General features: G+C 41.2%; 1 protein-coding gene across 1 annotated transcript in view; it reads left to right on the top strand.

The window, feature by feature from the left end:
- Nucleotides 1–25,254, top strand: part of LOC115657916 (connector enhancer of kinase suppressor of ras 2-like) — a 521,635-nt gene that overhangs the window by 336,921 nt on the left and 159,460 nt on the right. Inside the window, exons 10-11 of the mRNA XM_030576266.1 lie at nucleotides 5,982–6,115; nucleotides 10,484–10,689. Coding sequence (XP_030432126.1) covers nucleotides 5,982–6,115; nucleotides 10,484–10,689 — 340 coding nt within the window. The remainder of the gene's footprint in view (nucleotides 1–5,981; nucleotides 6,116–10,483; nucleotides 10,690–25,254) is intronic.

Here is a 25,254-nt window from a genome sequence, read left to right as displayed (position 1 = left end):
CTTAGTTGTAATTATAATTTCCAAGTTTTCTCTCATTTAAATTCCTATACAGTACATTTTTTCACTGTATAGCAACATATGCTGAGAAGCATATTCTTATACTATAATTTTCCTTTCAGGAGATTTTATTAAAGTCATATTAGTTACAGGAAGACAAATTCTCTTTTGGTAATTCCAGAGTTGGAAACACTGATTTCATTGAAAAGAATCAAAGAGTTGTGTGAAAACCCCTATGGGAGTATCTACACTGAAATCAGGAGTTGTGATTGTAGCTCATGTAGACATACCTAGAAACTTACCTAGATCAAAGCTACCGTGAGTAATAATAGCAATGTAATTGCAGCAGCATGGGCAGCGGCACAGGTTAGCTTTCTTTATACAAGCCCCCACCAGTATCCCAGGTAGCCCGTGCTGCTGCCCATGCTGCCCATGGTGCCGTGGCTACACTGCCGCTGTTACTAGCTAATCAAAGCTAGCTCAGACATGCCTACACAAGCTGCAGTCATGCCTCCTGATCGTAGCACAGTCAATGGGCCCCTTAGAAAGGGATGGCTGAGGTTTACGACACTACTGTTTATCTTATTGATAACACATTAGAACCCACTGTAAGTAAGTTGTGGCCTTGCTTGATGTAGTTAATTTTTTTTTCTAGTTACAGCACCAGTATTAAACAAATTGTGAGCCTAAATATAAGATATAGAATGAGCATGTAACTTATGAGGAGAGGCTGTGGGAACTGGACTTATTTAGTCTGCAGAAAAGAAGACTGAGGGGGGAGTTGATAGCAGCCTTCAACTACCTGGTATGAAATTAATTCTTCATAGGATATGAAGGATCACATACAGTACATATGCTATAGAAGAGGAAGTTGAAATAAAACATACAACACACATTTTCATTGCTAGGAAAAATATTGGACTTTAACTGATCTTGAGAGGAAAAATCATTTGTATGCATGTGCTGAATGTGGGGGTTTGTATCTTTGGACAGAGACCAATCTTATTGATAGTGATATACTGAACTGCCTGAAAACAAGCCAAAGATGCCTTCCTGAATATTGCTAGATATTTTTTTAGGATACAAATATGTGAGGTGACAATGGCATTCACTGAAGAGTATGTGTGTGCGTGCATGCGTGCGGTGCTGCACCTGTGCTGGCTGGTGCTCAGTGAGCTGCCGGCTGCCCTGCTAGGCATGCCCTTCTAGCATGACCAGGGCTTCCACATGCCCACCCGGCTGCCTTCACCACCGCTGGTACCATCCTTTATGTGCCTAGCAGCCCTGCGGCCTGTCCAGGCAATTTAAAAGGGCCAGGGACCCCTGTCAGCAGGCCTGTTGTAGCATAGACATGTCTGATCAGACTGATTCTTCTCTTGCTTACAAAACTTCTAAACCAACATAACCCCATTGATTTCAGTTGAGTTTTTCCTGATTTACACTGACGTGAGACCAAAATCAGGGTCTATATGTATAGATGGTGTTTTGGAGATGTGAAAGCATGAAAATATTTGCTGCCCATCTATATTCATGAGTAACCCCACAATCTCTGTATATGTGTGATGACTTCCTTGATTAACCCATCACTGATAATGATTGAATGTACAGCAACTTGAAAGCAGTTCTTCAGGGCAGTTTTCTAAAACTAGAATATCAGTTCTAAAATATGGTTCTCATGGTGTTAATTCTCCTTATGACATGAAAAACCTGATACCTCTTGCAGATAAGCAGTGGCAATAAATATTAATTAAGTGGCAATAAATATTAATTACATCTATTTATCACCAGGGATCCTAGAAATCAGTTTGTCACAGAAAAATGAATAATTTGCATTTTTACAGAGAAAAAATAAAAACATATATTAACTATTAACTAAATTTGACTGGAAGTACCAGTGTCACTTATTCGATGCCTGTCTGGGGCTCAGGTGGTCAGCCCTGGGCAGCTGGTGCTGGGTCTGAACACCCAACTTCTGCCAGTGTCAGCTCTGGGTGGCTGGTGGATCAGTTAGTACAAAGAGCTGGATAATGGAGACTCTGATAAATGTGGTTCTACTGTACATCACTAAAACATTGTGTTCAACTGATACCTATATATATTGTGGCTAGAGAAACTAAAGTTCAGCATTTAATTTTAATTGTGGAAAAACATGGATTTTTTTCTTTTTTTTATCAGATAATTTTAGGGGGGAATTATCACAGAAAATTAGGATTCTTGTTTATCACCTTTCATCTTGATGGATCGTAACATACTTCACAATCCTGCAAGAATTACTGATCATTCTGTGTACAAACAAAGCCATTGAAATAATGGTGGCATCGTAAACATAAAATCGGGTAGTGTTTGCAGTGTTTGCAGTTGGGATGTAGGGGGGGACATTTTTGGCTAAGGACACTGAGTGAAATCCCCACTCTTGTGAAAAGTGTTATAGGATTAGGGCAACCAGACAGCAAGTGTGAAAAATCGGAACAGAGGGTGGGGAGTAATAGGAGCCTGTATGAGAAAAAGACCCCAAAATTGGGACTGTCCCTACAAAATCGGGACATATGGTCACCCTATATAGAATCTTTTATATTTACTAATGGGGGATGGAATTTTTAGCATATCATTGAAAATGAAACTGCATGGTGTTCAAATTATCTATGTCTGAAAGACTAAGAGCTTAGTCAGGATTTAAAGATGTGGTTCTAGAGAATTCTGGTTTTCCCTACCTGTTTCCTAGGTTCACTTGGTTTTCCTGTAGCCTGCTAAAAAACTAGCTACATATATTTAAACACATCTGTGTGTCTTCAAACTGGAAGCTTCCACATAAATAATCTATACAACCTGTCTAAATATATGATATTTATCCATGCCCTAAATACATATGCAATGGTCTATAGATAGACACACTGTATTGCATCTATAAAAAACACAGTTACAACGAAAATGTATCCTTATATCTAGGAGCCAGAAATTGTTTGATTAAAATATGTCCTTAACTTTTTATACTTTAAAATTCATTTATATATTATTTACCTTTTCCATAGCCCTTCTTTCTTTCTTTTTTAATTAATTAATTATTTATAGCAACACCCACAGAGTATCAATGGATCAGTCTTTGATGCTTGTACTGCAGGTGTCATGTCAGGTTAGGACATTAACATAATATCTCAGTTCAGCATGATTAGCTCATTCTGACTACTTGTAATCATACCATCCTGTTAGTAATATTATTGCAGGGTGTGGCTCCCAAAGCAGATGTGAGAAGACAAGTCATTGCTGATTACTGTGACTGGTGGTAACCTGCACCTTTTCATATTGTGAAAAATAGTCTAGCTTGGTTTCTCAAATAGTGATTTATATCACAACATCAGCTGAATAATGTCACAGCTGTGAGTGGGACCTTTGCATAGATGTTTGTAATATGGTCAGCCCATTATTTAACATCATATTGTTTGTTCATTCCTATATGTCCATGTTCTAATATGAGTCAAATTGTATTAGACAAGAGCTTTGTAGTTTACTGTGTTTGCTGGCTTCATGTTACATTTTTGCCTGTGTTAAATCATTTTGCATCATCAGTGTATGTGAAACAGAGGCAAGTTGTGTAAGTAGCCAGATGTCCTAAGCCTAAAAAATAATAAAAAGTATTAATAAACATAAAAAATAACATAGTCCTAGAAAAACTAAAATTAGAAATAGAAAAATTACAAATTTAATGACTGCAGGTTCCACATTAATTTTAATTCCCATCCTATCTCCAGCATTGCTCTAAATTAATTTTTGGAGAGAGAGAGCTGACAAGAAGAATGCTGACATCCTCTGACTATCTACCTAAAGACTAGTATGAACAATCATAGTCAGCGTTTTTTAGAGTATACCGCCAGTATTCCTGAACACTAAACTGGAGTGGCCATTCTTTTAGGGGTGAGAAGGTAGTTCAGTGTCCAGGCTCGTGAACTCTTACACCTTTTTGGCAGTATCCGCAGAGAAATTATCAATTATGATGGTGGTTTTAGTTATACACACATCTGTCCACTAGCAACTGAAGTGAAACCATCAACAGATTACTCAAAGCAGGAATCTGATAGCCGTAACAATCACTGGGTTAGCTGGGAACTAATGAATGTGGTCTGGGTTAGCTGTGAACGAATGAATGACCACATAAGTGACTGGTGTGCATTCCATTACCAGTCTTCTTGGCCCTAAAGTCCTCTCTGGAAAGTTCTGTGTAGTGACACATCTAAATAGTGTACTGATCTATATAATGCCTGTATTTCTCTACCCTTTTTATATTGTAATAAAAATATTTGCATGAAAAAAGTATCTTTGGATGAAATTTATTCCATACACCTAGAGCCCAAGTGTGTGGGCTCTATGCAGACATAGTGAAGAACGGTAAGGAAGGTGTAATCCATCTCCCCAGCACTTAGGCTGGACTAACAGCTGTAGACCTTCCATGCCAATTGCATGGGATACAGAGGCCACTGGATCAACATAAACACAAATCCAGGGATCCTTCTCTGGCTTGTCTTGAAATGCCCTGGGACTGCTAAATGGCCTCTGTGCATCAGTCTATGCAGGGGTGGTGCTAAGCCCATTTCCGTGTCATATAGGAAGCATGCAGTGCCTTATATGGGCATGCAGACAGTTGACCTCCCACAGAGACCCCATTCAGAACATTATGTGGTACTATTCTTCCAACCAGGGATGAACTTCACTTTTTAAAAAATAAGATGTGTACTGGTGGTGTTTCTGCTTATTCCTCAGATTAATTTATATTTCATTAATTGTGGCCTCACAATCAGTTGGTACGGAGCCACAAATGTCACAAACAAGATTATGCTTTCAGATGAGGAATAAGCAGCAGCTGGAGTGGATGGGCCAAAGATCCAGTTTTCATAGGAATCCTGTAGTTATGTCCCAAAGGGAGCGGTAGGAGCAGTAAGAAGTCTTCTCTCCCCCTCCCCCAATATTATGGTTCTGAACTCTTCCATATAGCATCTGTATTGTACAGTCTATAATTAAATACAATTAAAGCCTGGGATACACTGTAGAAATTCCCTCGTCAGATACAGCCAAGAGAAAATCCTATTTGGAAACAACTAGCTTCTGTATATAATTAATTCCATTCCCACTGACAAATCCCAACTTTTGGAGCAACTCCACACCTTTTAGCAGGGAATTAATACTATACATTGAACTTATGGGTGTTGTGTTGCCATAGGAATACAGAGAAGAGCTATTGAAAGTGCAGAAATATCTGCTTGAATTAGTAATAGGTAGGCCATTCCTCCAGTTCTAAGCTGGACTGTCCTGTTTTCCCCCCCCAAGGTTTGTCCGCTGTCCAGTACTGATATAAAACTGGATTTGGTTTTGTCTGATATCGCCTCGTAGGATGGAGGCTGCCATTTTGAAGACCACACCACTGGTGTGACCTTGCATGAACCATGCGTGCAAGATCATGACAGCAAGGGCAGGGTCATGAAGACAGGGGAGGGCTGATGCCGTTTTCAGAAGTAACAGCATGTCCAGAGTTCTGGGCATACACTAGTGGCCACCCTAATCAGTAGTGGGGAGAGGGTCAGTTGGAGAACATAAACCACGTGCAACTTTACGTTCATTTTAATAATGACTATCCTGCAGTCCAGCATCGGGTGGGTTTAACATACCCCAGTGTTCTAAGTATTCTCTAATCTGTTGCTTATTGTTTTGAAGTTTAAAGATCATACTTTATTGAGTTAACACTAATACAGATATGCTTGCTTTAGTTCAGCCTCTTCTACCAAATAACTTTGGTCTTGCAATGCTTACAAAAGCAGGGGAAAATTTCAATAAACATCTCTTTTGCAAGAAGCTGTAATTATGGCTAATCCAAAAAAGAAAGCAGCCAAGAGAATGGTGATCCCCTCTAGGAAAACACAGTTTAGCTTTGTTAGAGCACTGCTGAAATGTAGCATGGAAATGGTAAGTTTCATTTTTAATTTGTTTCTCTTTCACAGCCTGTGATTCCAACCAGTCCAACAAGCAGCTCCACAACACCAACCAGCACAATGGGCATGTCCTCAAAAATTGACAGCTCTGCTCTTCAGGACATTTTCATCCTCTCTCCCATGTCAGGACTTTATGGCCCAAGGTAAATCTCCCAATGAATCTTAGCATATTCAGGCAATATTTTACAGGTCAATTGCTTCAGACTAGAAAACAGAAACAATTTTTTTTCTTCCCTTCCACTTTATGTATAATCAAATATTCCAAGATGTTGTACAAGGTATTTAATTAAAATAAAAAGCTGTAACAGAGTGGCTATGTGTAGAAAATATCATAACTATCATCCTCTATGGAGCCATGAAAGTTTAGCACTATTCTGGATTGCCAGCTAATGTGCAGTGGAATTAAGAGGAAGGAATGTGTTAGCCAGGATACCAAAATTCTGAGTGACTTTTGGTTTTAATAATGTCATAGCACCTTTTGTTTCCACTGAACAGCTGTCTGGGTGATGACACTAAAACCTGTTTTAGACCATGATCAGCAAAGCTCTTTAGCAGGTGCATAACTTTAATCATGTGAGAAGTTTCATTGACTTTGGTGAGACTACTTCTATCTCATTCAGAGGCTTGCACTTCTAGTAGTGATCTAGTAGTCCCTCTACCCCTGTCTGCCACCTTTAAGGAGGCAGCCAGAAAATCCCTTTCTGACTTTTCAGGGATGACCATCTGGTATAATTCCTCATCTTTTGTTTCCAGGGGACCAGCAAAGGGAAATCTCCCTTTCCCCTCCAAAGGAAATATCTTCAGATAGTACCAGTGCCTTCTAAGGCATTTCTCAGCTCTAGAATGAGTTAGAAGCCAGCTCAGTCATTAGCAGAAAGATAAACTTTCAGTGTTTAGGATCCCACTGTTTCTGAATTGCACTGGGCAGGAAATCTAATGTTCTGCAGAGGTTTCCTATGGATTGTAAGAACCAAAGCTTTACTTTGATGCTCTCCCAGAAGATAGAATATTAGGAGTAAGTCACCCAGGGAGGCCAGAAGAGTGAGAAGCATGAGAGAGTTAAGTGAACTGTGAAGTTGTTGGAGGGTGTGGAGTGAACATGAGAAACCTGTGTGGTGAGGAGGTGGTCCATTTGGAATTGAGCAAGGCCAGGCTTGGTTTTGGGAGAAAGTTCTGCAAGACTCAGCAGCTTTGTGCACTTTTAACCTGATACAAGGTGAAACCTAGTAGTTTCAGTTGAGAATTGAGGTTTTTGAGTTTTCAAAACCTCAACTTGAAATCCAGAGACCAATTCCCTTTCTCCACGCCCCTCTCCTTCCACTGGAACAAGAGTTTTAGGGTATGTGTCAGTAAGGATCCCATTGCAAGCACACATGCATGTAGAAATTGGTATCTTTTGAATAGCAGTGTCTGTCCAGGTCTCACATGTGCCCTGTGCCTCCTTGCTCTTCCATGCGAGGGTTTAATGGGCAGAGCAGCCACGACCATCCTTCAGTTCTGTGTTACTGCCCAAGGCAGCAAGATAGAACCTAGTGAATGTCCAACCCACTAATCTCTTGTGAGCTTCAATACCTGTATTTTTCACAGGTGAAGAACTTCATATTGTCAACCCTTCCAAATTAGATGTTTAAAAGAAAGAAACGGAAAAAAAGAAAACTCATCAGCAAGCTCTTAGACAACAGCTGAGGCACTTCTCACCAACCACCATGTCTCATAGCAGATTCTAAGTCTATGTCTACACAACATGCTAGGGTTGTGGTTCCTCTCATGAAACTGGCATGAGCATAAATAGCAGTGTAGCTGTGGTACCACAGGTGGCAGTAGAGGAGGCAGGACTGAGCTGTGTCAAGTACATACCCACCAATTTCCTGTGGGTTTGTACTCCATACTGCTCAGATGGGCCTCCACTACCACTACCCGTGCTACTGTAATTATGCTTCTATTTATGCTCATGCTAGCTCAGTGAGAGCTAGCATGAGTATATGAACACAAGCAAGGGAAACATACCCCTGGTTTGCAGTGTAGACATAGCCTAAGCTGGCAAGATTCAGTCCCTGCCCTTCCTGTGACAACCTCATTCATCTCAGAGACAGACATAGGTAATGCTTTTTCTGCTTGGGAGAGAGCCACCTCCCAGACAGGTCTCCTCAAGGACTCTAAGTGCAGGGATGCTCAGCTCAAGTTATACCTGTTCTGACCCTGAGGAAACAGTAAGAGCCAGAATGAAGAAAAAAATCATCATTGACGAGTTGTCCTTCAGGAAGACCCCACACCTCAGAGTCCGGGAAGAAGAAAGTACCAACAACATCAGCATCAATAACCTCAGCACTGACAACTTCAGCTCTAACAATCTTGGCATCAGCATCCTTGACACAACAGGTCCAGCGGCTGCACCCTTGACTATGTAGGGTGACTCTGAGAGGCAAGGCCAGATGAAGCATAAACATGGCTCCAAGCACCACACTGGACTACTCAACAAGGATTCTAAATGCCACTCCTGCAAATACAAAGGCACGATCTCTTATGAGTCAGAAGAGGGAAGCCAGCCATGCAGGTAAAAAGATCCAGTACTGACCTCACTGCTGAGCTTGTCAACAGTTTGAGCTGTACCTCAGCAGAGGAACCAGGGACATCTATCATACCAGAACCGCAGCTAGCACCAGCACCACCTGGTACTGGGACCACTCCCCCTCTATGGCCATACCTGTTGAGGAAACTTACTCTTCTTTCCGCTCTCTAATCTACTTGTTCTTGATGGTGTCAAGTAAACATCCTTCTATGCTATCATTGGAGAGTGACCTAAGGGAGGCTTCCAGAAGCCACCCATTCTGGGACCCACCTTAGGCAAAATGTGAATGGCACTGGGCCAGCTAACCTCAACTGGGCAAATACACTTATAGCATGCCACTTCAGTCATATTGGCCATACTGGGGACCAGCATACTATATGTTCCAGAACAGATCCTCCCCCCTTTGCATGCATCAAGAAGTGGGGGACATCCCACTTCGCAGCCAGGCCACCCACACTAGAGCCAGATGTCAGCATCCGGAACCAGGTGGCAATGGAGGGACAGCATTAATCTTTGTTTGCATCTCAGGAATCATGACCATCACCAAATGAAGTCATGGCTCCAACACTGACAGCAACTTTAAGTCTTTCTATGCCCTCCTGCTGCTGATTGTGGAAACCCAGGCCACTGAAACCAAGGTGATCCAAGAAAGATCTCACAAGCACTTTAATGTACTGATCTCCACAACCTCAGCCTGGTTTGCCCTCTCAGTAAAGTAGGGCACACTCAAGCTGGCAAAGGGGCTGTGGCAGATCCTCACCACTCAGTCCTCACGTGTCACCATACAGCAGCTGCCCTTTGAAGGATGAAGCTCTTTAGTAGCAGAACTCATGGAACATTCCATTTGCTAAAAGACTCTTGGCCACTCTGCAACCTTGGTATCTACAGAAGTTACATATGCTGGGTGTTTTCAGAGGCTTGCATCAACAGAACCCCACTGCACCCAGCTCAAAACATTCCTCTGTGCTCCCCAGTTCAGGGACTACTATGCAGTGGACTTACCACCAGGATAGATGCCAAGTTCAGGAGGGTGGTACTATAATATCCGTTTGACTAATGCAGCTGAAACTCCTCGCCCATCATCCAGAGGGGACACTACTTGCCAGTCACCTACAGTAGGATCCACACTGACATATACTTGAAGAAGAAAGAACTATTACTTAATCTACAGTAACAGTGATTATCCAAGATGATGTTTGTGTGAATCCCTTGATCCACCCTCCATCCCCACTCTCTGAATCCTCAGCTGTCACAGGAATTGTGAGGGACCTGAGGAAGGGTTGCATCACTCCACTCTTTATGCCCTCGCATATGAGCATGAGGATGCACACGTTGCATGTCACAAGAGACCTTGCTGTTCATAAGAATTTGATCTCGGGTTTTCAAGGCACCTGCAGATGTTTAGTGGGGTTCACAGACTGCAAGATCTTGGAGAAACACAGTTAACGTAGGGTAAAAAACTATTCTTATTCCGCAGTGACAATGTTGAGATTTGTTGCCTCTTTAACTTGATGTAAAATTTAAGCACAGAGTCTTTGATAATCAGCACATTAGGAATTTATATTGGAAACAGTGTTTTTTTCTTTTATGATTATAGTCAATGCCTATACAATGTTTTGTAAAAATGAGTATTACTTGTCCCTTAAGTCTGCTAAACACTGAAAGCAAAATAATTTATTTCAGCTAATTATTTTAAAGAAATTTGAAAAAAATGCTCAGCACTGCTTTCTATTTTGGCTGCAGGTACATTCACTTTATTTTTCAGTTACTGCCAAATAGTGTAAAATATCGAATTTCTCTTTCACATAATAAATTATATCCTAATAATGATGCACTATTGTTTAGAACAGAGTGGGAAGTGGTAGGTTCACTTTAGGTCTTCATCATTAAATGATCCTTTTCCCTATATCTCTTTGGATTATTTTTATGTCAATATTTTTAGGGATGAAATTGGAATAATGTCTTGTGATGACATCAGCAAATATGGAAAGTCTGGAATGAAAGGCTCCGAGTCACCTAGCTACTTTATGGAGCATGAAAGTGGGAAGTATTACACATTAATTGAAGATGAGGGCCATCCAATGGGCTCTGACTATGAGAGAGGCAGAACCACAGGAGTTCGGAGAAGAGAAAAAACACCCACTCATGGTATGTTTGATTGCTTTGGTCTTCAGAAGTTGACTGGATTAACAAATTGTATCACTATATTATTTATCAACTCACAATCATTCTATGACCTGTTTGGGAGCAAAAGGAGATAGAAATATGCTTTTGCTTTGAATAGTAACTGGATGTTAGTATTATTAAACATTCAGGATCAAGGTGCAAGATTTTTTTCAATACATTATCTCCTTCAAACCCACAAGAATGTGTGTGAAAATTATTTAAAAAAATTTTAATGAATGGGGAAATAGATGCCACTTTCACTTATTAGTCTCTACCTACGGTCTCTTGGAGAGATTCCTATCTGCAACTTACAGAAATACTAAAATATTATGAAACTGCCTAAAAAGGCATTGGTAGAAGATGAAAGCATCTGCAAAATGAAATGTCATTCCTAATTTAACCTTGTATTAAAGTGTATAATCACTTAGTACCTTGAAAGGTATTGTGACAATTAATTAGTTAATGCTTGCAATGCAGTTTGAGATCCTAGGATGGTTACTGCTAAATATGATTGCAAGATATTGTAACAATAAGAAACTCTGTTTTTATGTAGAAATCAAGTATTGTACATAATACATTGTAAAAGAGTTGCTGAGCTATAAATATATTTGTATCTGTTAAAGATGAACATTATTGATCAGTGAATTTTAAAATATTACTGAAACATACTGGAAGCCAATTTACTCTTGTATTTGTGGTCTTTTTCTTTTCAGTACAGTAGAGATTATTTTCTTGTGAGGATCACACACCTTTAAGATGGTATGTGCTGAGCATATTTATAAATAGATAGATAGATAAATATATGTAACTTGCAATACATTAGATTGATTTTTATTTTTGTTTGGTTGAGAGAGTGACATTTCACTGTTGTTGTCACCAGTGAAAAGAATTACCCTTTCTGTCAGATAGGGCACTCCCTACGAGACTGGTTCTTCTTCGAGTGATTGCTCACATCAATTCCAGTTAGGTATGTGCGTGCGCTGCGTGCACAGAAATCGGAAACTTTTTTCCTAGCAGCTACCTGTCGGGCCAGCTGGGGAGCCCCCTGGAGTGGCGCCAATATGGTGTTCTGTATAAGACCCTGCCGGCCTGACCCCGCTTCAGTTCCTTCTTACCGTCCGTGACGGTTATTGGAAAAGTGGTCTCTTTTTCTCAAGTGCTCCACTTATCCCTAGCTTTCTTTTACTAGTTACCTTTGTTAATTAATTGTTGATAGTTATCTTAGTGTTAAGTGTTACTGTAGCGTTAAGTGTAGTTTAGTAGTTGAGGGCAGTTTTGCATTCAACGACTGCCCTGCAGGGCTCCCCACGACTCAGGCCCAGGGCACACCCCCCGCCCCGGTTGCCAAGTCGTCGTCACACTCAGACACATGGCCTCCTGACGCGACCCTCAGCCTCCCCCTCCAGACCCGGAGCAACCCATGTAGTCAGCACCCATGGTAGGGGCTTTCCCAGGAGCCGGGGAAGAGCTATTCACAGCTGACCAAGGAGCAACCTCCGTCCCGGCTCTCCTGGTGGAGTTGTCTTCGTCCTCCCCTGATGAGACTGTGGCTGGCATGTCCACGTCTGGTCCACCTCTGACGGACTTTAGAGTCCTACAAGAACTGCTTACTTCTCTTCGAGATGTATTGCTTGTATCTATTCCATTCCCCTCCACCTTCCCCTCTGTCGGACTAGCCAGCAAGAAGGAACTAAAGTGGGGTTGGGCCGGCAGGGTCGTATATAGAACGCCACTCCAGGGGGCTCCCCAGCTGGCCCGACAGGTAACTGCTAGGTAAAAAGTTTCCGACTTCTGTGCACACGGTGTGTGCACACACCTAACTGGAATAGATATGAGCAATACATCTTGAAGAACAACAGTTACAGAAAGGTAAGTAACCATTTTTTCTGTCCTATGATACATGCAAACACCTCCCACTGAAGTCAGTCAGCTACCCATATGAATGTTTGGGGCTCAATTTGATCCTTAGTCTTTTGTTTCACTTGGAATAATTCTAAATAGTTGCACCGATTACTGTCAGGAATTAATCACAAGTATAAGGTTTGTCCTTTCTGCTTCAACTTTCTGACCTCCACTTCCCAAAATACATTTGAATTATTCTTGAAAGAAATGATGATAAATACTGTAAGAAATGGCTTTTAACAGACTCATTAAAAGCAGAGTTGGAATCTGTGCAACATACTTGCATTCCTCTGGGAAACTGCAAAAAAACACAGGAACCTTCCACTAATGATTTTTTTAGGTGACATATATAGCTTTGTAAACATAAGCACATGCTACTCTTTACCTGATGACTATTTTGCTGCAGGAGAACTAACTTTAATAGTAAATAATGTTTACACGCTGAAAGGTGTACACTGTGTATCTTGGAGAGGTTCTCTTCTGTGTTGTTTCTCTCCTACTGTAATTCTCTTATAATACTTTAGTTTGTGCATCCCCCATGTAAAGCACTAGCAGAAACTAACCTCAAGGTACTGAATTTTAAATGAAATTCCAGAAAAATTCAGTTCTGCAATTTAATGCTTCCACCTCTTCTTCTCCATAGAAAGCGTTAAACCAATGCCACTCATGAAGATAATGAAAGTTAATGAAAGAGAAGGGTGGATCCAATAAGGCCTACTTTCCCTAAACTCCTAGCATTCCTGCATTTTTGGGGCTTGGTTGGCTGTTGGGAGGATACAAAGCCTGGATGCAGTCACTCTACGTGACTTACTCCCATAGGAAAAAACATTAGAATTGCCAGTGAATTTGCTTTTGGAAATTAAGGATGCTCATTGGTGAATCCGGTTGATATGTGACATTTATTTGTAATATATGGACAAAGGACTAATAAGAATATGACCGCATAATTGGCTACACTGCAGAAGCAGGATTTTTGCTACAAAGTCAGTGGATATCACAAGCCCTCTATGCTTAATTATAAGAACTGGTTTCTATGCAAACATGAGTAACTGCACAACTGGTATTTCTAAAAATCCTTAAAATGGGACTGGCATATCTCCAGATATGTACACGATCTCTATAGAGACAGGACTAGGCAGCACAGAATTTACTAGGCTGTTGAGGGCAACCTTGAGAAATTTCTCTTCCTGGATTTTCTCAGAGCAAATCTGAAAAGCCCTTAAATCCAAGATGTTTGGATGAGAAACTTAAACCTATAGAATACTACTTTTTAAAAAAACATTGTTTCATGTTCTCATTTTTCCTTCCCTCAGAGAAGTATTTCCATGCCTAAGTTGGGCTTCTAGGATAATAGGAAAATATTGATCAAAACGCATCTCCTTTTCTGTCTCAGTCTTAATCTTTGGAAGGTGTCTTAACTTGGTTCCTCGAGAAATTTCAAAAATATTTTAGTACTCCTCTAATTTAAACTAGAGATAGGCCATAATGGCAGAAGTGCAGATGGAGATTGCAAACAACTGTAAGTTTGGAGATAATTGAACCTGAGGTTTTGGTTTAACTCATTATAAAGATAGGGTTCATTTGCAAAATTTAGATGTGTATTAGAAATACTGCCCAAAGATTAGGGAGCTTGATCTAGGTTTGTAATATTTTGTGAAGTAAACTTACAAGCATGTGAGAAAAGCTTGTTCCATTTGGTGTATTGTTGTTATGTGAGTGTAAAGTTGTTGCAGAATTCAGATATATTCTGATAAAGATTTAAGCATCACATCCAACTTCTCAGTGAAATAAGTTCTATGGTCACAATTTCTGCATAACTAAATATGTATATGCTATGTTTTTTCTAGACTACACAAGTTTAAAAATGAGTGAGGGGGATTTTGTAAAATGCTTTGAGACACTCTGATAGAAGACAACAGTTAGAGAAGAAAAGAATATTATTATTAGGTGCCTCTCTTTCTGTTTATGTTGAATCCATACCAGCAACTATTTGTAAGCAATAGGCATGTGTAGGACCCATGGATCTTGAAAGGTATGTTGGGTGGCGTTGATCATCACAGCAGTGGAGATATGTCTGCAGGTTTAGGATCGAGTGCTGCTTTGAGTTGGTGTGTTCTAATCTGTGTGAAGCTTGCTTCTGATGATGTGCTTGGTGAGACTGAAGGGTTATTTGAAGGCCAGGAGAGGGGGTTCAGGAAATATTTCTTTCATGACATGGCTGCTGGATCTGTGGAGGTTGTGTGTGGTGATTTGTGGGTTTTTTTGTATATAGTCATTTATAGGGTTCCATTGTTGAAGCTGATTGTGGTGTCAGGAAAGTTGACATTGGTGAGGGAATGTTCTAGAGAAAGGTTGATGAATGGGTAGCGATTGTTAAAGTTGTGGTGGAAATCTATGAGGGAGTTTAGGTCATCTGTCCAAAGGATGAAAATATCATTGATGTAGAAATTCTTCCCGGAAATGGCATTTGAAGAAGTTGGCATAATGGGGAGCCATACTAATACCCAAGGCTGTTCCCATGGTTTGGACAAAGTGTTTGTTGTTAAATGTAAAGTTGTTGAGGGGAAAGGATGAAATGGATGAGTTTGACAATGGGCTTAGGGTAGATTTCTGAGCATTGTTCATTATTTTGTGAGTATTTGAAGCAGGCATTGTTGCTGTCATAGTGAGGGATGTTGGTGTGTAGAGAGGTGACATCCATGGTGGCAAAGATGGTGTACTGGGGGGGATTGTTAATGTTGCAGAGTTTCTGGGGAAGTTGGTAGTGTCTTGGTGGAAACTGGCCTTTTGTGTAGTAAGTGGTTTGAGGACAGTTTCTGTGAGTCCTGGTATTTCTTCAGTAAGTATGGCCTGGCGTGATCAGTATGCCGTGGTTCCATTGTTTGTGTATCTTGGGACGCATGTAGAAGGTCCTTGGGGTGAGTTTGTGAGGAATGAGGTTGTAGTGTTTTTCTTGTAGTTACCATATCTGAGCATACAATAGATGCATAGAATCTATGAGCTGTGATGCTGGGGTCTGTAAAAGATTGTCCGCTACTAATGGATTTTTCCCAGGAATGTAAGTTAAATCCATTAAGCTTATCAATAGAGGTTGGCATCTCAGCAGTGGTTGATCTAGATCTTTTCTCTTGGTGAGGGTTATAAGTGGTTTATGGTCTGTTATCAGTATAAAAGAATCCAGTCTTCACAGATATCTGTAAAAGTTATGACATGCCCATACACTTGCCAGGCACTCATTTTCAAACTATGCATATAGTTTTTCTGTTTCTGTGAGCATGTAAAATCAAAATGTAATTGGCTTCCACTCAGATCCTTGTTGAAGCGATATTCCACCTAGACTATAGCTGCTTACATCTATGGTTACCATTGTGGGTTTGTTCACATCACAGTACTTGAGAATTAGAGCTCTTGAGGTTATTTTCTCCTTGCAGTCAGTTTCTTGATGTGGTCCGATAGCTGCAATGTGTTAGACTTTAATAGTTCATTCAGTGGTTTTATCACTATAGAAAGAGCTTGTGCGTATCAACCAAGGTAATTTACCAGCCCAGTATGTCTCAGTTCTAGTATATTTGTTGATGCTTTCAACTCCTGAATGGCTTTTACTTTCTCAGAAGTAGTACTGATTCCATATAGTTTTGTTGTCTGTCCCAAAAAACTCAGTTTGATGTAGACAGAAAACATACTTCTCCTTATGTAGCTTCAGTCTAGACTGACTGATTAAATGTTAGGGGTTTTGTTGTGTTTTTTGGTTGATGATCCATTTATCAAAATATCATCCATAAAAACTACAACTCCATTTGAGTTTATTAACAGTTCTAATATCATTCTTTGGAAAATTTCAGGTGCACTGGTAAACCCCAAAGGTAATCTTCAGAAGCAAAATATCCCAAGGATTGTGATAAATGTTGCCAGTTTAGCACTTCCTTTGGCTAAAGGAATTTCACAATTTCAACTCGAAGATGATGGACAGGTGTGCATAGATGCTGTGGACGCATACTGAGCAGTGTCAGAAAAGAGTCTGCATCAGTTAGAACAAGCAACCATGACAGATACACAACTTCAAGAAGCTCTAAATTACATTTGGACAACCTGTCCCAAGTATCTAAAGGAGACTAAGAAAGTGAAACTAACTAAATGCCATTAACAGGCTAACCAGTCAGTGTGGTGGCTGGGCATCAGCAAGGACATAAACAATAAAAGATCTGCAATGTTCACATGAAGACATATCAGACCAACACAATGTAAAGATTCTTTAATACAGGGGCAGCTCCAGGCACCAGCACGCCAAGCACGTGCCTGGGGCGGCAAGCCATGGGGGGCGTTCTGCCAGTCGCCGTGAGGGCAGCAGGCAGGTTGACTTTGGCAGCATGTCTGCAGAGGGTCCACTGGTCCCGCGGCTTCGGCGGACCTCCCACAGGCAAGCCGCCGAAGGCAGCCTGCCTGCCATGCTTGGGGCGAGAAAATACCTAGAGCCACCCTTACTTTAATAACAAAACCTCTACCAGACAGACCTTGGAAAATATTAGCTGCAGATTTATGTGAATTCAGAGGACATCAGTACCTGGTTGTAGTGAACTATTTTTCCAGGTATATAGAAATAACGTATCTGAAAGACATAATATGTCTCACAGTGTTATCGAGAAACTGAAGTGCACTTTTGCCATTTCTACCATTCCAGAACAACTAGTGAAGGACAATGGACCACAATTCACTGCAGTGGAATTTGTCATTCCAAACTAAATATGATTTTGGTCGTATTATTAGCAGCCCACAGAAGAGGCTGAGAGAGCTGTACAGATAGCTAAGAAAGTCCTACAGCAAGAAGATCCATTTCTTCCCATTCTGAGTTACAGATCACTGATAACAGTTACTGGATATAGCTTAGTCCAACTCCAGATGGGAAGATGATTGAGAACTACTGTTCCATCTTTGGAAAATAATCAATCTCTAAGTGCCCAGACATGAAGACAGTAGCCAAATCAGATAAAAAGGCAATAGGAGCTTATAAAAACTTGTACAACAGACATCACTCAGTTAGAGAACTGACAGGTCTAGAATATGTGACAGTGTTTGTGTCCAACAGGATGGAGAACTCCAGGTGTTGTAAAGAAAAAGAATTCATGATCCAGATCATATGTAATTGAGACCGACAGGGGAGAGTTCAGTGGAAACTGTCACATCTACAGTTTGTTCCTCAGAAAGAACAATCAGCAGAGCAAACTCTACAGATGGCGGATTCAGAACAAGAAGATGATTCCAAGATTCCAAACCAATCACAGCCTGTTTTTGTAACTAATGGACAGCCAAATTACCAAATTATTAGGCATTCACATATTGTAATTAGAAAATCAGTACAATTCAGAGACACTTAACTGACTGGTCCATACTGAACTTTTATTGGACTATCTTCTGTTCGTGAGCAAGACAAACTTTTGAGCTACAGAAAGTGTGTCACAGCTAAATACAAGGTTGAACAGATAGTTTAGCTGTGATGCCCTGAATACCTTTCCTGGACCTGAGGAAGAGCTCTGTGTAGCTAAAAAGCTTTTCTGTCTCATCAACAGAAGTTGGTTCAATAAAAGATATTACCTCATCCATCTTGGGTCTCTAGTATCCTGGGACCAACACAGCTTCAAGCAACACTGCATACGTCATTTGAGCATACAACAGCTATACCTGGCAGTTCATTAAAGGATCTTAAGGGAAACACATCTGATGTATCTCTCTGGGTTGGAAGCTTTGTAACCAGTCCATATCTGGTATGTGACTCCATGTACAAAGTTCTGTTGCCCCTTCTGATGGGAGCCTGTGTGCTAATTCAGACAGGCCTAAAATCTAGAGTCCCACAGCCTCCTTCTGGACCTGTGTAGTAATTCAGAGTTGTATTCAAGAATTCCACAGCCCTCCTTCTGGGCCCTGTGTGCTATAAGCCACACAAGTTTTTTCTCCTAGGATCAGGATTCCCTCAACCTTCCTTCTGGGGCTCTGCTAATTCAGACCAGCTGCAGTCTTAAATCAGCATCTCTCAGCTGGCCATTTTTTTAAATTCAGTCCTTCCATCCTTGCACTGGGAAAGCTCAGCATGAAGCAGTCCTTCTCTTGCTAGCGTCCCTCTTATGAGGGAGAATGCAGCCTATATGCAGCCCTCCTTCCTAGGATTTGTGCCAGCTTTGCTCCCACCCTGTTCTACAAGAGTTCCTGGGACTTTAAAGAAACCAGAGCATGAACTTTCCCCAAATACTAATTCCTTCTTTCCCAGTATCTGCCTCTGCCTTTCACTAGGCCCTCAAGAACCCCAAAACTCCTGGAACCTTAAAGAGTCATGCCAGGGGGTGACTGATACATAGTTTCTACTGCCCTTGAAGGGGACAGACCAACCCTATTACACTGACATTTAAACTTGCCTCTAGTTATGCCTAATGCTCCTTACTTGTCATCTGCCTTGGGTTCCAGGGCTGCAGCCTGATACAATATGCATAAAAAGCATGCTTGGCAGCTGTAGGGGCCAAGTTTTGAGAGCTGCTTTCTTGTGCATTGATCTTAGTCTACCTCCTTTAATGTAATTATTCTACAGTTGCTGATAGCTTAGTTGCCAATGCAGCTTATGACTCTGGAAGGTTCTGTAAAGCAGCCTGACGGTCAAAATGCTGCTTTTCTCCCCATGCTGGATGGCTTTTCTAGATGCAATTTTCCTTTCCTTTTAGTTTCTCTATTAGGACGGATATTATACTTAGGAATAAAAACATGACCGTTGTTCCTAATTGTCAAGGTGTCCCCCCCACTCTAAACTTTAGGGTACAGATGTGGGGACCTGCATGAGTAACCTCTAAGCTTATTTTTACCAGCTTAGGCAAAACAGTCGCTGCCACCACCAAATGTTTTAACAAAACTTTTGAGGGAGAGCCATTTGGGAACTCTGCCTTCCCGCAATTTTCCCCAGTCCTTATCCTCCCTTTCCTGCAGGATTTGACTAACTTCACTCCCCCAAGTCTCTATACCCTTTTTCCTAGGTAGACTCAAGAAAATTCTCCCCACCAATTCCTGGTGAGCCGAGATCCAAAATCCTTGGATCTTAAAACAAGGAAAAATCAATCAGGTTCTTAAAAGAAGACATTTAATTAAAGAAAAAGGATTAAAGAAATACCTCTGTGAGATTAGAAAGCAAGATGATCTCACAGACAACAGATTCAAAACAGAGGATTTCCCTCTAGGCAAAACCTTAAAGTTACACAAAACCCAATTTGATTCTCTCTCTGTTTGCAAAAGAAATGACAAAGAGAAAAATAAAGAAATTTACCACATTCTTATCTAGATACTCACTAATTTAAACAAGGGTTAGATGGTTGTTTTCTGGATCTCTGACTCCGCAAAAGCACACACAGAACAGACAAAAGACTTTTTTTCCTTCCAGATTTTAAAGTATCTTGTCCCCTTATTGGTCCTTCTGGTCAGGTGTCAGCTAGGTTATGTGAGCTTCTTAACCCTTTACAGGTAAAAGAGGAATTAACCCTTAACTGTATGTTTATGACATTAATATCTCTAGACAATCTCAACCGAATTCAAAATAGAATCTAGGCAGCCTTAATTGGTGTAACATGCACCTTTTTCCAAACCCTATTCCAGCAATGTGTATTTTTGCATTCATTCAAACTACTTCAGACAGACTGATTTATGCACTTTGTGCTAGCTAGTTTTCTGTCCCCTTTGTGCTGCCAACTGACACAAAAGGGCCAGAGCAGATCTGGCCCATGATCCTGAATGGCCATTTATGTTTTTTTTATAACTCTCTTGGAATTCAGGGTAAACCAAACGTATTCGAATCCAAGAGAGATTATGGCAGTACTGCTCCACCCCAGAATCTTCCAGATAGAAGCCTGGCTTTACTATGGAGCTTAAGGATTTTCATGGCTTCCCAGCCACAGTTGTTTCATCCAGCAAAAGGTCAGAAACAACTGCCCCTCAGTGTATGAACCTCAATTCAACCTTGCATTTTCAAGAGAGGTTTTCTGCATAGAGAAGGACAATCCAGGCCTCTTTTTCAGATCTTCTGCATAGGGTCATTTTTACGTTGTAAGCTGATATGCCACCCATACCAAACAGGAGATTTAACCTAGGTAAAAATGTGGAGGTTTATAGTACGTTGCTATGCTTTTCGCCCCATAAACAAAAATCTATAAGCATGTGACTCAGAAGCAAGGGTATGTAATTGTTTTTACTTGTATTTGTCATGATTTAAGAATCAGCGATAGCAGAGCATGCCTTTTTACACTGTCAGTTTATATCCTATTTTACCTCATTATTGGAGAATTTTTTCTGTAGGTAAATATCTTTTTTATGGAGAGAGTATTTCTGACAATTTGAATCATCTTTAAGTACAGATTTTTGTCCAATGCATTTTATCTGTGTCATGGTATAATTCCCCACTTTGAACCATAGCGTCCAAAAGACGGGGTACCAGCATGAATTCCTCTAAGCTTAATTACCAGCTTAGAACCTGTAGTGCTGCCACCAACCAGGAATTCCAGTGCCTGGTACACTCTGATCCCCCCAAAACCTTGCCCGGGGAACCCCAAGACCCAGTCCCTCTGGATCTTAACACAAGGAAAGTAAACCCTTTCCCTCACTGTTGCCTCTCCCAGGCTTCCCCTCCCTGGGTTACCCTGGAAGATCACTGTGTGATTCAAACTCCTTGAATCTTAAAACAGAGAGGAAAATCTACCTTCCCCCCTCCTTCTCTCTCCCCTTCCCAGACTCTCCCTGAGAGAGAAAGTAATCCTAACACAGAGAGAAAATTAACTTTTCTCTCCCCCTTCCCTCCTTTCTCCCCACCAATTTCCTGGTGGATCCAGACCCTGTCCCCTGGGGTCTCACCAGAATAAAAAAACAATCAGGTTCTTAAACAAGAAAAGCTTTTAATTAAAGAAAGAAAAAACAGTAAAAATTATCTTTGTAAATTAAAGATGGAATATGTTACAGGGTCTTTCAGCTATAGACACTGGGAATACTCTCCCAGCCTGAGTATACAAGTACAAATTAAAATCTTTTCAGCAAAATACCAATTTGAACTTCTTTCAGCCAAATACACATTTGCAAATAAAGAAAACAACCATAAGCCGAACTCGCTTTATCTACCTAGTACTCACTATTCTGAATTTATAAGAGCCTGTATCGGAGAGATTGGAGAGAAACCTGGTTGCACGTCTGATCCCTCTGAGCCCCCAGAGTGAACAACAATCAAAATCTAACAGCACACACACAAACTTCCCTCCCTCAAGATTTGAAAGTATCCTGTCCCCTGATTGGCCCTCTGGTCAGGTGACAGCCAGGCTCACTGATACAGGCAAAAGAGATATGAAGTACTTCTGTTCTATTAACTCTTACTTATCTGTTTATGACAATCTGACATGAGAATTCTAGTATAAAAGTTAAATATTAAAAAAATCTTTCTATTTATTGAGTTGTGCAAAACAACTGTAATCTGACAAAACGATTATAAGTATCACTCTTTCCATCTGTATTTTAAATTTAAATTTCATTTTGTTTAAACCCACATTGTATATCCTTGAAGTAACAATATTGTTTTACAGTTCTTTTATAAATAAGGGGTAAGCCAAAATCAATAGATCTGAACCCCTTATAATTTCAGACAAGAGTCCTGATACAAAACCATCACTATAGTTTTGGTACTAGTTCAGATCCATAACCAGAAGGGATCTGTCTAATAATTCTGCATAACATTTTCCCAGAATCTCATATAAACAAACCTCATAAAATTTTAGCTCAAGATAACAGAAATCTTCTGATAACGGCTGATATGGTGAATTTCTTCCATGTTGACTCCAAATTTCATAATATTTCTGTACTCCTGACTCTGAACCCTAGTCATGACATGTTTACCAGAACAGATCTATATCCAACCACCGCCTCCTGGCCAAACTGTTTAAATGCAAAATGTATGAGACTCCTAAAGTCCCTAAAAAGGGAGTAGGTATGTATTTAGAAGGAAAAGGAGAAAAAAATAAACTAAGAATTGTCCGGTTACATTTTAAAAACTGTCTAATGAACAATCAGCTCCTTCATACAGCAGCCGGGTGTCCTATCTAAATCGGGAAATGTCTGATTTTATTTTTAACTGCAGAGCAGTGCCCTAGCTCCTTTGTGAATGTCTAATACTAATGTTGGCTTATATATATGACATACATAAGTAAAGCTTTTTTAAAGTCATAGCTAGGATTGCTATCAATCCAATATTGACTCCTGGTATTCAGAGAACATTTCAGCATGACTTTTTTTTTGACAGTTTTTGCTTCTGTTTGGAGCAGAGCTTTGTATTATGAGAATTAATATGCAAAATCTGCAATTTGTTTTGTTTGTCTCCCATCACAAGTTCCTGTCTTTTATGCTGTTTGCTCTGTCCTGGTTGGCACTAATGCTCTCTAAATCTCAGCATGGGCTTGCTCAGCAGTAAATTGGAAGGTCATAGTCCTTTCCTCTTTCGCATTCTCTCCAAGTCTAAATAACTTATATTTACTGAAAATTCAGAGACCATATTGGACAAAGTTTATACATAAATAGAAATGAGCATATCTGTGGTTTTATGTTCTGGAAATCAACACTCACTATTATTTGAATATATTTTTATGGGTGCTATACAGACATTAAAGAGAATAAGGTCCTGCCCTACCATATTTACAGTCTCATGTGGCAAAGATAATACAATGAGAAATAAGAAGTGTGGAGAGGAAAGAAAAGAAACAAAAAGGATAGAAATTCTGTTATTGGGAGAATATATAGAGATCCTCACTTTAATTTAGCTTGCTTGCATCTAAGAAATCACAATCTGTCTTTATCAGTATTGTAAAGTACATGCACATTATGAGAGAGTTATCTGGTGCTTTGTGGAGTTGGATCCATTACAGGAGGTTTCAGTAGTTTATAAGACTCTTGTGTTGTGGAATGATTAAGGGACTGAATGTGATACAAATAGAGTATGAAAAGATTGTCTTGTTTTGTCTTTCCCCGACCCTGTTATATTTGCTTATGCTGCAGCATTTTTCTATTCTAGTTCCTTTCATGCTTTCTTCCTTTCAGTTGAGCAGAGCAGCAGAGAATGCTGACAGCTGGGAATCAGTTGGGTTGCCTGAAGAACAATTAGGCGGAAAACTCAGGCGATAATTGCCCTGATTTTCTTTTGCAGTGTTGTGGTAGCCATGTTGATCCCAGGATATTAGAGAGACAAGGTGGGTGAGGTAATATCTTTTATTGGACAGAGTTGTTAAGAAGGCAGAATCTGGGACCAGTCAGAACTGGAGATGGGCCATTAAAAATAGTTCCTGGGTTTGAGTGTGGGTAGTTTAACCACTGGAAGCTTCAGGTGGCCTGAACCTGAATGCTAAGATCCATGTGTTGGGGTGAAACCTGTGAGGAGAGCATGCTGAAGACTTGGTCTGAAAAACAGCAATTTTGACTGTGGCTTTGTGTCTGCAGTGTTTTGTGCACATCCTTTTCCACCTCACGGAAGGATCAATAAAACATTTGTTTAATCCTTGAGAAAGTGAGGTACCTGTGAGTCTGTTTATGAAAGTTAGATCTACCCCTGGAGCAGGGGCGGCAGGTTTGTATAATTTTTGGTGGTGCCCAGAATGTGCCCAAGTCCCGGCGCCCCCACCACCACCACACACACACACCTGCCGAAGGCTCTGAGAAAGAGTTTGGGTGCAGGAGGGAGTTTGGTGTTCAGGTTATGGGAGGAAGTTTGGGTGCGGGAGGGATGCAGGCTCTGGGATGGAGTTTGGGTGCTGGGTGGAGGTTCTGGGCTGGGACAGGGGGCTGAGGTGCAGGAAGAGGTGTGGGAGTGGCTTTGGGTGTTGGATGTACGTTCTGGGAAGCTGTTTGGGTGCTAGATGCAGGCTCTGCGCTGGGACATAGGGTTGGGGTGTGACAGGGCTGTGGGGCTGGGCCGGGATTAAGGCATTTGGGGTGCAATAGGCAGGCTGCCCCAGGGCTGGGGTGGGGGTCCAGAGAGGAGGATTCCCCTCAGCCCTCTCCCCACTGGCAGCAGCGAGCTCAGGAGGAGAGGGGAGGACCCCTCCAGCAGGACACTCACCCAAGCCCTCCCCAGGCTGTTGCTCAGCAGGTCCAGCCAGGATAAGCCCCTCCCCTCCCAGAGTCGACTCAGAGTTGCCTGCCAGGGAAGAGGGGAGCTGAGCTGCCATGCACCTCCTCCCCTCCTCACTCCGCAGGTGCAGCAGCCGCCTCTGCCTGCCCCTGGTGCTGCCCCCTAAGTTGTAACTGGCAGCAGCCAGCGAGGGAGCGCAGCGTGGAGCTGCAGGGAGCAGCTGCCTGCTGCCCAGGCCAGGCAAGGACGGTCGGGGGAAGTGCGCAGGGGCGGCAGGTGAGGCCAGGGGGAGAGACCCAGCCCTGAACATGGATGCAGCCGTTCCCCTCCGGGCCCTGAATTTGCTGGAGTCTGGGTACCACGGGCCCATATAACTCAGCACCCCTGCACTGAAGGACTATCTGTGAGATATTGTACTAGATAAGAAATAATAAATATAAAGCATTATCACACAAGTTTGACACGGCATTCATAGTTGTATTAATCAGTTTTTAGTCCATTTTACTTTCAGGATCTTATGCACTTAG

This window comes from Gopherus evgoodei, chromosome 9 (assembly GCF_007399415.2).
Source record: "Gopherus evgoodei ecotype Sinaloan lineage chromosome 9, rGopEvg1_v1.p, whole genome shotgun sequence".
Classification (NCBI taxonomy): Eukaryota; Metazoa; Chordata; order Testudines; family Testudinidae; genus Gopherus; species Gopherus evgoodei.
Note: the sequence above shows the minus strand (reverse complement) of the source record. Positions and strands in the feature narration are given on the sequence as shown.